At 38.4% G+C, this 16025-nt stretch overlaps 2 protein-coding genes across 2 annotated transcripts in view; one reads left to right on the top strand and one right to left on the bottom strand.

The window, feature by feature from the left end:
• Positions 1–16025, top strand: part of LOC146499050 (uncharacterized) — a 134945-nt gene that overhangs the window by 61230 nt on the left and 57690 nt on the right. The window lies entirely within an intron of this gene.
• LOC146499054 (uncharacterized) lies at positions 5412–16006 on the bottom strand. Its single transcript, XM_085138831.1, has 3 exons — positions 14786–16006; positions 13077–13130; positions 5412–8709 (listed from the first exon to the last, which is right to left on the bottom strand). The coding sequence occupies exons 1-3, from the start codon at positions 15198–15200 to the stop codon at positions 8486–8488; spliced, it is 693 nt and encodes a 230-aa protein (XP_084994957.1). The 5' UTR covers positions 15201–16006; the 3' UTR covers positions 5412–8485.

The following is a 16025-nucleotide window of genomic DNA, read 5'->3' as shown; positions in this document are numbered from 1 at the left end:
TAAAAACAGATGAAAGAGGCAAAATTATGTGCCATAGTCAGGGGTTAAAGTGGGCATGTTTTTATTTATTTGTTTTGTTTGTTTGTTTTGGCACTACATTAGAATGACTGTGGGTGTCCATAAGTTGTGGTACTTCAGCATCTATCTAGCCATGCAGAAGAAGAGTGAGCATAAGTGTGTAATTTGTTTGTGTCAGGACATTTTGAATGCAAAGGTCCAGCTGCTGTATTTCACAGGGAGAGAAAAGAAAGAGAGTTAAGTTCACTTTCTTTCAGGTAAGAAAGCCAGAACTAGAAAGGAAGAAGACTAGACTTAAAGGACTGCTCAGTGGTGTTTGATAAACTGGAAATGTAAAGCTTACATGTAAGTCCTCATGTATTTAAATCAGATACTGGGTCTGTATATGTGCGATTGTGTTTTTCAAGTTGTGAAACATGCTGCAAAAAAACAAAACAAAAAAACAAACAAAACCAGCATGGATTTAAACCAAAGAACAGTGTGTGACTAGCACACAGTGGCTGTAGTCATGGTCAGAGTTTGTTACATAAAGGGTAGCAGAGATGAATTTGAAGTTAAGCTGATGATGTTCAAATTCATTCACTGAATTCAGCTGTATAGTGCACAAATGAAATGCAAAATCAGGGACAGTACCTACAACACAAAGGCAAAAACAAAAAACACACACACATAAGCAAAACAATGACATGTTAAATGCATTTTATTTATTTATTTTACCTATAACACTGGTCAGCAGATAACTTTTTATATGAGTATATAAGACATTAAATATCATGACTTATTGTTCCTGAACCAAGAGAGCTCCAGCTCCAGTAACATTTACATCAACCTCCAGTTAGTGGTGTTGTAAAATCTGTAGCTGAGAGCATTGGGGCAACAGAATAGAGCTTTTACAGTGTGAAAAAACTAAGCACACTTTGCTTCTCAAATCCAACCCTCTGGCTTTTTGTGGGACAATGTGAAAGAGCTATAGTGGTTATATCGCCATTTACTGGATATACTTGACCCCAATCAAATTGTTTGTCTTGACAGGTGATGGTAGTCTCCATAGCTCATATTTGAAAGGCTCTTGTAAACAGTAGACAATATATGCACATGAGAATTCAAGAAAGTATAGAGAACAACCACTTCATTGATGGATATGATGCAGCTTTAAGAAACCTTTTAACAAAAAGGGGAAAATGATTAGTGTGAGGAAGAAGCTACGTATAAACACCAAACTCCAATAAATAACCAAAAAAACAACAGATTTTCCATTAATTGTGGTGAATTGTTATTACATGGAATGAAATAAAAACCTAAATAAATATAAATAAAAATAAATACTCTAAATCAAAAGCTCTAATACAATAGTTGGTTACTTTTTTTAAGTATTCCACTGTCTGTCTTTGATTTTTTTGATTAATCAGATTTTCCCTTCTCCTTGCTTTGTACCACTTTGGTCACTTGGGGGCAGTTTTGTCCCCTTTTACCCAGTAAAATACTTTCCTGCAAACACTTCTCTTTTCTGTGCGCTCTGTGATTATTTGTATGGAGGTATCTATGGTTCAAACTATGTACATTTTTACAGTTACTACACTGGGGTGGGGTTGGGGGCTGGTGATGTTGTTGCATTCAGTAAATCCAAATGCCAACACAGAAAGGTAGTAATTTCTGTCCACCTGTGGATCCAGAACACAACCTACCCTCTGTAGATTTGACCTTTTAATGATCAGTTTGCACCTTTTTACTCTTTGAATAGCTGCCAATTCAAATTTAGAAATGCTTCAAACCACTGTGATGAAGCTCATTCATGTACACTGTTCTTTACAAAGTTTGTAGAAATAACATTTTTTTCTGCTCACAATGGCCAAGTAATATAGGAACGTCTGTGACATTTTCACACTGTCAATAATTTAGTGTTGTTCTCTCCTTCACAGCAAACAATGAGGAGGACCTGCTGTCGATGGGAAAAATGTCTTCGTCCTCACATGCAGGGGGGAAATGGACATTCTGTGAAGGCCGAAATGGATTAGGGCAGAACAACTGTCATTTCAGACACCACCCTGAGGTGGCTGTCGTTGTGAATAAGAGGTATATGAATAAAGCTTAATGGAATTGAGCTGAAAAGAAAATAAGGTACTGTGCAAAAGTTCCACCAGACTTTTTGAACATTTTTAAGTGGTCTTGAGCAGTAGTTCAACAGGCTTCCTGAAGGTCTTTTTTTTTTTTGGACTTTAGCTGCTTTTTCATTCACTATTAGTCGGGTCCTTGTACCTTATTACTTTTGTTTGTATGTTTGTTTGTTCTCTGCATTAGTCAAGCATAAAAAGATACCTAACTTAAGTGATGGACCAGTGATGTGTCCACACATAACAGACAACTTAGAAAAGAACAAATTTAAATTGTAGCTTTAAGCAATTTGTTAGCAGTGACCTGCTGCAAAAATAAACGTTTTGTTCTCATTTCTTTAGCCAAATGCCACCAATAACACAGACCGGCATAAAATAGTAATTTTGCACCAGCAACATGTTTCCAAAAGAGCTATGAACCAAAAACTTGGCATATATTTGGTTGGTGTGCAGGGTGTCACTGAGGAAACTGAAAAAGTGGAGGGCAAAAGAAAAAGCGGCAACCCTTAAAAATAATCTACAGCAGATGAGCAGTATCAGAAGACATGTCCCTTAGCAATAGGGGAAAATACAGAAAAGACCTGAGACAGGACCTGAGAAATGCTTTTGACAATTCAGCCAATCCATCTACAGTACTGTTCGTCAAAGCCTCACTAGAAGTGGTCTTAATGGAAGGATGGTTGAATATAAGAATCAGTCCATTATCTGTAAAAAAATAAAAATGGTGGTGGCTCTGTCATTGTTTGGTGCCGCATTTTAGCCAGAGGTGTTGAGGAGCTTAATGGAGTTATGAATGCAGAAAAGTACCATTAGATTAGGATCCACCATGTATTGCCAACTAGAAAGGCTTACCTTTTCAGTGTGATAGTGATTCAAAACACAGTGCCAATGAGGTACAAAACATGCCTGGATGGAATAATATACACTGTGAGTTGTGGACTGCTCTCCCCACAGCCCTGGACATAAGCATTCCTGAAGCAGTGTGGGATCACCTTGACAAAAAACAGAACAAACAAGCAGCCAATATCCAAAGTAGAGCTGTGAATTTCATTCAAAAAGCCCAGAGCACTGTTCTTGATGATGCCTTAAAGAAATTACAAGAAAGCTTACCTAAAAGAGTTCCTGATGTGTTGAAGTATAAAGGTGGTCATACCAGATATTGACTTTCTAGCCATTAGAATCTGACAAACTCTGGTTTTGCCAGTTATACTGTATTTCCATTTTTCTTTGCACATAAATTACTGCACCTATTTGCCATTTTTATGGCAAAATTTAAACCGCTGAGGGGTGACTCAAGAATTGTACAAGGTACTGCATACAAACTTTAATCTTCTCTAAGGAAAGGGACACTAAAGGTAGCACAGTCAGGGGTGCTGGTTGTGAGGTTGAAAGCACTTCACTGGGAAGTGGTACTAATGAAGCAAGGTGACAGCTCTTAAGACAAAGCCACTGAGGTGACAGGAGGTCTCACAGAGCAAGCCAGGGGGCTGTTCTTTGTAACAGATGGTTACCTGAGCGGGCAGGGTGCCTGGCAGGCCTTGCTGCCCTTTCATTAGCTTGCGTGTCATCCAGTCTTTTAATGGGGGTGGCCCCTGACAACAGCTACACTCAGCAGCATTACGAGTACAAAGCTGGATTGTCCTCTGCACACATGAAGACAGTAATACTTCAAACTTAGAAGGTGCTTTGGGGTGATGAAAAATTCAGATCGGGGTAGTCTGTGATGTGTGAGCTGTCAAATCAGATCAAAGAATTAGCTCCTTTTAGAAGAAGATATTTTTTAAATCTTTTTAATCTTGTCTAGCAATCCAGCTATATATATATATATATATATATATATATATATATATATATATATATATATATATATATATATATATATATATATATATATATAGGGTTAGTTAGTTTATAAGGGTTAGTTATGGTAACTAATGCATAAGGGTGCATTAGTTTTTAAATTATAGAATTCCACTGGTAGGTTAACCTAACAGTGGATGACAGATGACCCAAACTGCTTTTTTTTTTTAACATTTCACACGTGTCTCCTGTTCTTAAGGATTAATGAACCAATCGGCATGTGCCAGCTAACATTTATCAGGCAAAATTAGCGTCCCACAAAAAGGAAAGTAAGGGTATAAGTGTTGTTGTCATTTGTTAATTTCATATGGGCTTTTTGTATAGTGTATTTAGTTGTTAAGTTCTGTCCATTGGCATTCATTAAGAACTAGATTTTGCACCAACTTAGTAGAAATAACAGGAAGTGGAATGGATGTCTCAGAGTGGCTCTGCTTGAACTGAATGTTAATGTCTGCAGTGTGAGTATGTTATCTATAATGATTGTTGATTGTTATGGTAAAATTTACCACATAGCACAATACATAATACATAGGATAGTACACCTTCAAATGAAGGCAATGATTATGGGCAATAACGTTTTCAGCAAATTTTATCTGTTCAGTACGTCTAAAGATCAGTTTAGATAAACCAACCACTTAATGGTTAAAAGAATGAAACAGGGATCTCAAAACATTCTGAAACTGCGAAATTTCATGCCCCAATGGCCTTTTTTTCCCATTTGTATTGTATCATACACGTGAGCAGCATGCTGGGCTCATTAGTATTTCCATAGCATCCTCACAGCACAGCAGTTGGTTACTACATTAAAGAACCTGAGTTATTGAGGGAGGGCTGGATTAAGAAAAATACACCCCTGTTGATGGGGTATGCTCATCACTCTGCCAGGCACAGATGTAGGATTTTGAAAGTCATAGTATAGGTGCATGTACTATGAATCTTGGATGAGTTTGAATCTCAATGCTTGTCCTGCTAGACCTTAGTGCAGCATTCGATACTGCTGACCATAATATCCTATTAGAGCGATTAGAACATGCTGTAGGTATTACAGGTACTGCACTGCAGTGGTTTGTATCATATCTATCTAATAGACTCCAATTTGTACATGTAAATGGAGACTCCTCTTCACACACTGAGGTTAATTATGGAGTTCCACAGGGTTCAGTGCTAGGACCAATTCTGTTTACATTATACATGCTTCCCTTAGGCAGCATCATTAGAAGACATAGCATACATTTTCACTGCTATGCAGATGACACGTTGCTCTATCTGTCCATGAAGCCAGATAACACACACCAATTAGTTAAACTGGAGGAATGTCTTAAAGACATAAAGACCTGGATGGTCGCTAACTTTCTGCTTCTTAATTCAGATAAAACTGAGGTTATTGTACTCTGCCCTGAAAAACTTATTAAATATGGTATCTAACCAGATTCTTACTCTGGATGGCATTACCTTGGCCTCCAGTAATGCTGTGAGGAACCTTGGAGTCATTTTTGACCAGGGTATGTCCTTCAACGCACATATTAAACAAATATGTAAGACTGCGTTCTTCCATTTGTGCAACATTTCTAAAATTAGAAATATCCTGTCTCAGAGTGACGCTGAAAAACTAGTTCATGCATTTATTACTTCCAGGCTGGACTACTGTAATTCATTATTATCAGAATGTCCAAAAAACTCGCTGAAAAGCCTTCAGCTAATCCAAAATGCTGCAACAAGAGTACTGATAGGGACTAGAAAGAGAGAGCATATTTCTCCTATTTTGGCTTCCCTTCATTGGCTGCCTGTTAAATCCAGAATTGAATTCAAAATCCTGCTTCTCACATACAAGGTCTTAAATAATCAGGCCACATCTTATCTTAATGACCTTGTAGTACCATATCACCCTATTAGAGCACTTCGCTCTCGCTCTGCGGGCCTACTTGTTGTTCCTAGAGTATTTAAAAGTAGAATGGGAGGGAGAGCCTTCAGTTTTCAGGCCCCTCTTCTGTGGAACCAGCTTCCAGTTTGGATTCGGGAGACAGACACTATCTCTATTTTTAAGATTAGGCTTTGGGACAGGACTATTGAAATAATATTTATATTCTGTTGTCTCTTCACCCAGAGACTGTCTTTCTGAGTATTTCAATGAAAGTGAAAAAAAAATCTAACACCATAAAATAGACTCAAAGAAATAAAGGTTGAACAGTAAAACATGAAGGATTTTCAATTTAAAGGCCAGTATGGACATATTCTAGTATGGGCATAGTCCACAGACTACTATAAGGATAACACCTACATTAAGCACTGCCTGAGTATCCAAAGTCTTACATGTTTTATCCCTCTGTGCCATCCAGCTCCATTCATCTAGACTTGTCTGTGGAACTATGGAGTCGTGCTCCATAGACAAGAGAATATTTTTGGCAATACAATACACAGAAAAAAGATATAATGACTTTTCAAAATACCTGTAAATAGCAGAAGGAGTGATTTCAGTAGAAAAGATGGTAGGAAGTTTGTTTTTAAATGGCATTGTAAGATTTATATGGGATTTATATATTATTTATGTCATTGTTTGTCCTCTAGAATGCTGATTTTTTTTGTGTGTGGAATCCGCCCACTCTTTTTTGCATTAATCATTGCCTAACTGCAAATTTTCTAAAGTCACCACTGTGTTTTATGTTGAAGAGAGGACACAGTTATATATTTCTGTAAATTTGGATTAATTTGACATATGAGTCGATGTATATGGATGTTCACTCATAATATGATACTTGTCTTTGTTACGTAACAAAAATATTTTTTTTCTCTATTAAAATATTAAAGAAGCACAAAACCCAAAACAAATACTTTTACCAATGAGTATTTATTTAATGATCTGAAAGGAATACAGCGATTAACAGCATGGTAAAAAAAAAAAAAAAGGAAAGAGCATGGGTTTTTTATTTGTTTGTTTGCTTTATTGCTTTTTTTTTTTATTGTTTTTTTTTTTTTTGCAGACTGTTTTCCAAACTTTTACACTCACAGATCAGTGTGATTAACATGTTTGAGGAACAAGACTCTAAAAAAAAAATACTTGCAGATTGGGGAAGGGACAAACTAAGATCTTGTTGATGTGAACCAAAAAGAAAAAGAAAAGGAAAGAAACAATGCCCCCCAGCATACAACTGCTTACCCCACAGTTCACATCATTTTTGCTTAATTTGCTTATCTTCAGACCTCCTGGCACAGCAAAATTCATGTTAGTAGTCTCACCGCGGGACACAAATTTATGATGAAAAACCTGGTAAATACAAAAACTAATAATGAGCAGTAGCGATGTACTGCCTTTGGCCTTGGATACTGTGGACCTTTCCAGTGAAAACTATTCAGTGATATTCTGAGACCAGTTCTCATCCCCACATGATCCTCCACAGGAAATTTGAATAAGTTTGAAACAGCTTGATGTTTAGTTTGTTTGTGTAAAGCTGAGACGATGATCTTGAATAGGAGACCAAATTTAAATCGGGTGAGACGCTTGTTCCTCGAACCTTTTATTCAAAAATATTATAAATGAGAGAGAAAATTCTGACATCAGTACTTTCAGGTAGAACAGACCCTTCAAAGACACCGTTTATAGTAGATCCATGTGTGCAGAGGATAAGGACCACATGCAAAGGAGAAATAAGCCCCATTATTTGTATCTTTGAGCAGTGTCATCAGCAGCAGTATGTAGCCCTTAACAGTGAGGTAATAAAGGTAAACAAAGGCTTTGACAAAAGCCATTCCATGTGACATGTAACCAATGATAACATTAAAAGCAATGCACATTTTTTGCTTCAAAGGAGTGCTTAGATGTGATTAGAGAGTTGACAACAGGTATAATCAGAGCTCTTGAAGGTGACTTAGCACTTGTTTCCTCTTACATCAAGCTAATACCATGAAACTACCAAATGATTTTATTTAATCTTTAGGGATAGACTTGCCTTTGGTAATTACAGTATCACCATATAGAAAGAGATACAAATTTATATTGATTATGCAAAACCTCATCTCGCAGCCTCAGCGAAAATGACAAAAGTGTTACTCTAACTGTTCTTATGAGGGTGAAGTTTTTCACTTTGCTATCAGAAATGTTACAATAAGCACTGACCACCATGTGTTGTATATCTAGAGCGATTAAATATTGTTTGCATTGGTGTTTTCATTTTAAATGGATGAGGGGTAACTTGGAGAAATAAAAGGGTTGGCACAATGAGGACTAAGCATGAAAAAATAACAGTTGTCTCTCCGGCTGCTTGTCCAAACAAGCTGTAGCTGCCCTCATCTGTCATTTCAGCCAAAAATAATCAAGTCACATACAAACATCAGCATCTCATGCCTCCAAGTACCTTCTGGCCCAACATTACACAGCCACCTGCAGGTGAAGAAACAGTGGATAAAGCTTCCATTTGTGTCAGACTTGTAAATCCACTTTAACACAAAAAGCAAGCAAAGATGCTGCTTGATTTCTCTCAGTGAAGATCAGAAGGTTGCAGTTAAGTCCCAGAGGGAGTGTTTGGAGGTTGCTGCTGTAGTGTCTCATCTATGGTGACCACTACCTCCTCCTGTCTGTTGGAGTTCAGATGGTTGGTATGGTTCAGGGATATGTAGCTCATTTCCACCAGCAGGGGCCTCTCACTCATCTCATTCATGGTGTTGGTGATTGAGTTAACCTCGGTCTTGTTGCGGTTGTCAGCACGGCGAGAGCCAAACACCCAGTCTGAAATAGAGACAGTCATAGTGTTGCTTTGATAGGCATCAGGGAACTTTGATAGTTCAAAGCAGATACCTGTACTACAAGGAAGAATTAGGGATCTTACTGATGTAACTTCAGGTAATATTTTCAGCATTTTTCAAATTGGCTCACTTGTACTTGTTAGTACGTCATACTGTCACTTAGGCTACTGACCTAACATTCCCTGAAGAAGGTAATGTTCACATGCAAAACCACCACCTACTGAACAATCACTTCAGTCACCACTATTCCTGGAAGATCCATAAATTAATTGAGAACACAGTAAGAGAATCTAAAAAATATGCCCAGTTCCCAAATATAATCTCTTTGCAAGCCAAAAAAAAGCTCAGAATTACAATTAACTAAATACAAATAAAAGATAAAAACTCAGTTAAAAAATGTATACTAACCTTTCAATATAAACATATTCTCTGTTTTTTTCTTTGTTTGTTTTAATAAACCTCTTATGTCTGGCAGTTTTAGCAAGCAGAATCGTGGTCTTAATGGCCTGCTGTGGCATACACATTTGCTTTGCCAAGAGGAGGTCTATAGGCTCTCTACAGGCTTCTCTTCTAAGTCTTTTCTTTTCTGTCTTTCTTTTATTATTCACATTAGTATCTGTGTCATCATACAAAGTTGGAGCAAATAGGGAGAAGTGACAGGTTAGAAAAAGAGAGGGGAGGCAAAAAAGAGAAGGAATAAGAGGAAAAGATAAAGAAAAGGTACAGAAAGAGGTGGGACCCCAAGAGAGTCGTGTAAAAACAAGCTCAACAAAGTGAAGCAACGCTGTGAAGAAGAGCAGACCAAAATTCCCCAACAATGATGTGAGAGATGGAAGTTAATATTGCTAAAGGTGGTTTTACAAGCCACAGATGCATCGGGTATACTCAATGGTTGTTTTTTACAGACCATTACACAAACTTTCTTGGATGTAATTATAATATATTAATCAACATAATATCATAATAATTTTCCTAAGCTAAGTGTTAAATAATTCCCACTCTTATGCCTAACCACCTACCATTCCTTAAGTCCTTTACCCTTCAAGGTGAGTTTATTCAATCTGGCGCTTCAATGTTAACAATAAAAACTCACAAGGTCTTTCATTTTCATTTTCAGGTAGTTTATTTCCTCGACCCATCTCCAAATTCCAACCTCAAATTGCTATCCCCTCCCCACGGCTTGCTGTGTGTCATCCCACTTAAATAATCCTGGAAATACAGCTGTGTTTATTATTGTAATTTCAAAACCCAATTTCAGGAATTTCACAGGAAGAGGTGTGAAACTTGAACTCTCCGTCTAAGTGAAGTTAAAGCTAATAAGCACTTTTCGTGCCACGGTTAGTTTATGATAAACCATCATAGATGACGCCTTGTGGAAGGGAAGCATAAACTGCAAACCCATACATTCTGCAACGGGGCAAAAACAAGCATGCTGAGCATTTATAATGTGCACTGAACAAGGCTGTAAACTTCATCTAACAAAAAGTCGTGATGGGTTCAGCCTCTGTAATTCCATTAGAGGCAAAGCACCATAAAATTGTTTCTGGGGGTAGATGTCTACTGCACAGCAGCCCCATCATGTGTGGTGGAGCCTTTTTGAATTGGAACCCATCAATCATTGTTCTGTCAGATTAGGAGCTGAGATTATAGCTGACAGTCGTGAGTGTGAGGAACGGAAAGAAGGCAGGGCGGGATTCCTCAGACCCATAGATTCCCCTCTTAAATCATGCATTTAAGACTCTGCTGCAAAGTGACAGAGAAAAAACTGAAAGTGAGCCAAAAGCATGCTACACTAAAAATTCACATTTAGATTCATCTGATCTGATCATCAATAAATTCTAAGCCTATTTTTGAACTGATGCAGTTTAGGTGTTATTTGGAAGCCTTGCATTTTTAGCAGCCAGCAGGGTAGCTGTGGATCAGGTGGTAGAGTGGGTCATCTACCAATCAGGTCAGCGGATCTATCCCCAGCCAACACGTTCTCACTCCCAAAGCGTAACATTTTACGCTAGGTGACAAATCGTCAACATATTACGTTTTCGGCTACCCACCACGTTCCTGAATGACGACCTCGGAAAAATGAGGAAATATGAGAACCGTATGGACTCAATCTACACATGTTCGCTCTTTTTCTTCAAATCGCTTAGAAACACGCTATTTAACATAATTAATGTCTTGGTTAAGGTCAGGAAAAAGGTTATGGATAGGGCTAGGGATAAGGTTAGGTTTAGGGCTGGAACGCCTATTACCGCGGGAGCGTCATTGCACTGGATTTCAGCCATAACCCGCCGCGTACCATAAGAACGCCAAAGGTCTCCTTTCGAGTTCCTCAGGAACGCTGCGGGACGTGACAAAACGTCGGCATGTTACGCCTCGGGAGTGAGAACGGGCCCCCAGCTCCTCCTGTCCATATGTCAAAGAATTTGCACAAATGATACTGAAACCTCCATCCTGCATCCATCGGAATATGTGGTTAGATAAAAGTGTTTTAGCATGATATACATCATCACTTTAAATCCCAGCTGAACAGAGATGTGGAACTGTAGAAAGGAAACTTCAGAGTGTCATGAACCTGAGAAGAGGAATACAAATACTCTAAAGTATGTTTCTTTGAGTCAAATCTCGACTGATGCAGCTGTAGAGACAAATTTTATCACAGGAGAGGAAATTATTTCATATTTTTAAGACATTTCCCTCTCATTATTGAGTTGTCATGTTCAAGCTTGTGAATCAAGTTGTGTGAGACTTGTAGACTTGTAAAAATAATGACCTTTTGGCCTTGTAAATATTATCTTGATTATATATTGAAATTCAACAAGACCTTTACTATTTTCGTGCATTTTCCATTAAAAAGTCAACTTTTATTTAATGGGTTACTTTTATCCTAAAACCACCACATGGTGAATTTTGGGGCATTCTGAATAAAACATTAAATATGTTTTATAAATCTTGGTCATACCATGGAGAAATATCTGTAGCTGGTATCAATCACAAGTCACTAGTCAGTAAGAATGTGACTTCACAATCAAAATTTGTGTGCAGCATGTCTTTAAGCAAAGATTGAATAAAAACCCATAGTGAACACTACAGCTCATAGCATAACAGCAAATATTTGAACACTTCAGAAAAGAGTCTGTCAGCTTGACTAAGATTTTAGTGTAATCATTAAACTAAGGATTAAATCTTTTTCATAGTGAGTAATCCAAACCCCACAGAATTTTAAATGTTCTCTTGATTAAATTCTAGTGTGTTTTTGTAGGCTTCTTAATGCTTATCTTATATGATGGTGTTTATCTCTGCTCATGACCCTCAATATGCACTTTTATTGAGAGCAATTTAACGCTCATCCTAAATGTTCCCGTTAAAATTGAATTTTCAATTCAATTTTTCAATTTCTGAATTGTTTTTATGTTCTGTAGCTGTTTTTATGTTCTGTAGCTAGCCACCAGGTAGCACACATTTTATATTAGCTAGCCCAACATCACTAACTTGCCTTTTTTTTAATTTTTTGGTGCTGGTGTGCTTGCCAGCACCAAAAGATGTCATATTAAAAAAAGTAAGACTGATGCAATGACGAGTTTTTAACAAGACATTGGCAGCTACGTACTTATTTACTGAAGTCAGGGGTAAAGTCATGTGCTTAATGGAGAACACATTTAACAATTTACAATTTGAAACACCATTCTGAAACTAAATACGCATGAACTTTCCTGATGGAGAGCAGGTATCACTGCTTCTGCTAGCTACAAAAGCATAAAAGACTTTTTCTTTTTTTTTTTACCAAGCTTTACATATCCAGGAATGCAGCAGTTAAGTCCAGGTTAGTGATTTCCAACAAAACTGCAAAAAGCAGAAAGCCATTCTCTGATGGAGAGTTTATAAAAGAATGTTTGGTGGACTCTACCATGCTAATATGAAAAAGCATTTAAAATGTGCGCTTCTCCAAGCAAATTTGCAAATCTGGAGCTTTAGTTGAAAAAAAAGAGAACAAATTTGACATTGCTCCTTGACTCTGGACGAGAGCTGTGCTGTCCGTGGAATAGGTAATTGCATGCTATGATAGGCTTGATGTGAAATGAGACAAATTTGAGAGCATCTGTGAGGCTTTGTAGTCTTTTTAACCTTCCTGTGGTGAGAAAGAAAATGTCTGCACAACACAGATTCTCCACATTTACACCTCAGCAAAATACCCAGGAGGCCAAACACTCTGTTTGTGTTAGTGCATGTGTGTCAGTTTGATGTGAAGGTGAACAGTTCAGGTGAGGTGATGGAGACAGAGAGGAGGGGCAGCGTGTCTCTGTGGCAAATCTAAGTGCTGCAGCGTGTGACCCATGTGGACATTTTTTTTACCTGGTTCACTGGTGTCTGTACCGTCACCTTCCCCAACAATCGACCTGCCTCCACCTGCAAACAGTGAGCAACAAAACAAATGTGTAAGATTTGGCGCACACTACCTTCTGAGTGTTATGAAATGATAAAGACAGAAATCATATGAACACAACAGGTATAATAAAAGGTAATGAAAACACACCAACATGGACACTGTGGTGCTGAAGAGCAGTACAGTCCTGCTGTACTACTGAGTATAATTCGTGACACTTAAAATGCATACAAAGGATGCAAAGAAAAAAGTGGTAAATGTTGAATAATACCTGTTTTATTTGTGATGGGAAATACCAGAACAAAAAGTACATAAAAATAGTAATATATGGTGATGCATGTTTTTGTGTTGTGACAAAAGAAAGTGATAGCTATAGTGTATAGATATGAATTTAATATACATTTGCAAACTATTTTCCTTACAGCAAGACAAATTATCACAAGAAAAGAGTAGTTGTGTTCATTTTTCTAGAAGAAATATTACCATATTAATGAAAGAACTTAAGCATATATGCTTAACCCAAAAGCTCAGAGGTTTCCGATACATATTATTGTTAATATTATAATTATGTTAACATTCAGATTATGAAAGAAATAATACCCAGATTATATCATAAATAATTTTTATATGCTGTTTTTAAATTATGACTTCATTTGTTAATGGAAATAAAGCTACCCAAACTACCTGGCCCTAGGAACTGTACACAGACATTAAATCATGAATTAACTGTGATTAATCAGATTTTTTTGGAAGCTGAGTTCAGCTTCACTAGCCATACCCAGGCCAAACTGCTGAATCAATATATATATACACACACTTGTGTGTTTTATACTCCCCTTAGGGCCCCCTATTGCTGCTTGATTAATATCCTCCTCTGTCCTGATCACTTAGTTACTAAGTGCATTTTGCTTTAAACAATTTAATGGAAGAAGCTGACTATCAGATCAAGACAGCACTGAGTGTCTGTGCCCTAAAAATAGACTCATTGTTTCATTCTTTCACATATTATGTATCAGTTACAGGAAGCTATTCGAAAATAGAAAAAAAAATCCAAAAAAACAGCAGCTTTGAGTTTGTCAGACAGTGGTTTGTCCTCCACAAGGTCAATGGCTAGGAGAGCAGAGCTACTGTACATCTGCATTACAATCATTTAGGATTTTTTGTTTGTGTGTGTGTGTGTGTGTGTGTGTGTGTGTGTGTGTGTGTGTGTGTGTGTGTGTGTGTGCGTGTGTGTGTGTGTGTGTGTGTGTGTGTGTGTGTGTGTGTGTGTGTGTGTGTCGGGGGGTGCTCTCACTAAAGCTCTTGTAGATATTCCTTTAATAAACAATGTTGCTTTTGCTATTTCAGGTAGTCCCCAAGTCACTTCCTTCATGCATTCCTTAAGATATTTTGATTCTTCTGCGCTGCTGTGTCACTTTCAAGCAGCAGTTCTTCTAGAATAAGGAAAAGTGACTCTCAAAGGGGGCTCAAGGGACAGTCCTTTAACGGCTTCTAGTGGTCTTACTGACAGAGATAATTTAGTCTAACTTATTTATTTATTTATTTTTACAAATTCATGTAATGATATTACACATGAACGTTTTTACCACCTTTCCATGCTTTACGCTCTTTATAGTAAACCCACTGGCACTGAATGTACATTCAACACACACATATAAGCACAGTAGGTGCCACATACCGACGAAGTCATTCACCACATCTTTGACCAGGTGTCCAACTATCGCATACGCCACTGCCACTACTACCAGCGCTGCCATGACCAGATAGAGCACCGCTTTGGGAAGAGGCATGGGATCTCTTTCCGGTGTCCGATAGTCCGTGTACAGCAGGTCACTCTCCGAGTACGAGTACTGAAAGACGTGCTCCATGCCCGAGGTATGGTTGGAGTCGATAGGGGGATTACTCGCGCTCATGGCGCCGTCCGGCTGCAAGGATGTCACCACAGTGGTCGTCACAGCCTCCGCCTTGTCGATGTTGACCATCGACAAAGCGGAGGCTGTAGTTTTATTCATCAAAGGCAATATCTGAGACAGAAAGTAGCTCCAGTCCTTTATGGCACTCGTATTGCATGAAAACATCGTTTCCACCGTCATACCACACCACAAGAGGGTCACCAAGGCGCAAAAAATCCACTGAACACGGACCGATCCAGTATCCTTTTAAATTAACGTTTGTATATATATTTTTTAATTCCAACAGGTACCCTCAGATGCCAAAGTCTCACTCCGACAGTAGCTCATCGGTGCCTTTGAAAACTTGCCCCGCTCTCAATGATGAAAGGCAAAACGCGTCACCGTAGCCTTACCGCGCGGCTATTACGCACGAAAGAAGGAATTTAGTGCATCCGATCTTTGGTTTATTTGCTAAAGTAAAACAAAAGGAGTGCAGTAGCAGAGCGCACCAGCCTGCAGAGTCATCGTCAAGTAAAGGAACAGAGAGTGTCCGCAGTCAGCAATCCACGTCCCTGTGGCTCTCACGTGCGCAGATGGTGACAGTTACACACTAAAAGCCCGTCCTGCTCCTGCGTTATGTACGGCAAGGACGACTGCACGGTGCCAGCAGGACACTTCCTCACCTCTCTCGGATGTGAAATAAACAGTAGCCCTACGGCTGGTGTCAGAGCACTTGTCCGTTCTTCCTCCAGACTCCGGATGGAGCGATTCTCTACAGAAGCCACAACTAGAAGTAAGTTCATATCAGTTTCCTTATTCTTCCTCAATCTGGCGTTTCAGATCTTTGTTCACTACTAGGTTTAACTCAGTATTCAACAAATCCAGTGATAACTGCTGATGTTAGTAAGCTGTGAGAACTATTCCTTCATGTATTTCTTATTTCAGAAAGAAGAAAAGGATGTCACCACAGTGGAGCTATACAAAGTTTAACCTCTGTATAGCCCCTGGTGGTGGATGATTAACTAC

This window comes from Neolamprologus multifasciatus, chromosome 17, assembly GCF_963576455.1.
Source record: "Neolamprologus multifasciatus chromosome 17, fNeoMul1.2, whole genome shotgun sequence".
NCBI lineage: Eukaryota > Metazoa > Chordata > Actinopteri > Cichliformes > Cichlidae > Neolamprologus > Neolamprologus multifasciatus.
This window is presented reverse-complemented; position numbering and strand designations above follow the sequence as displayed.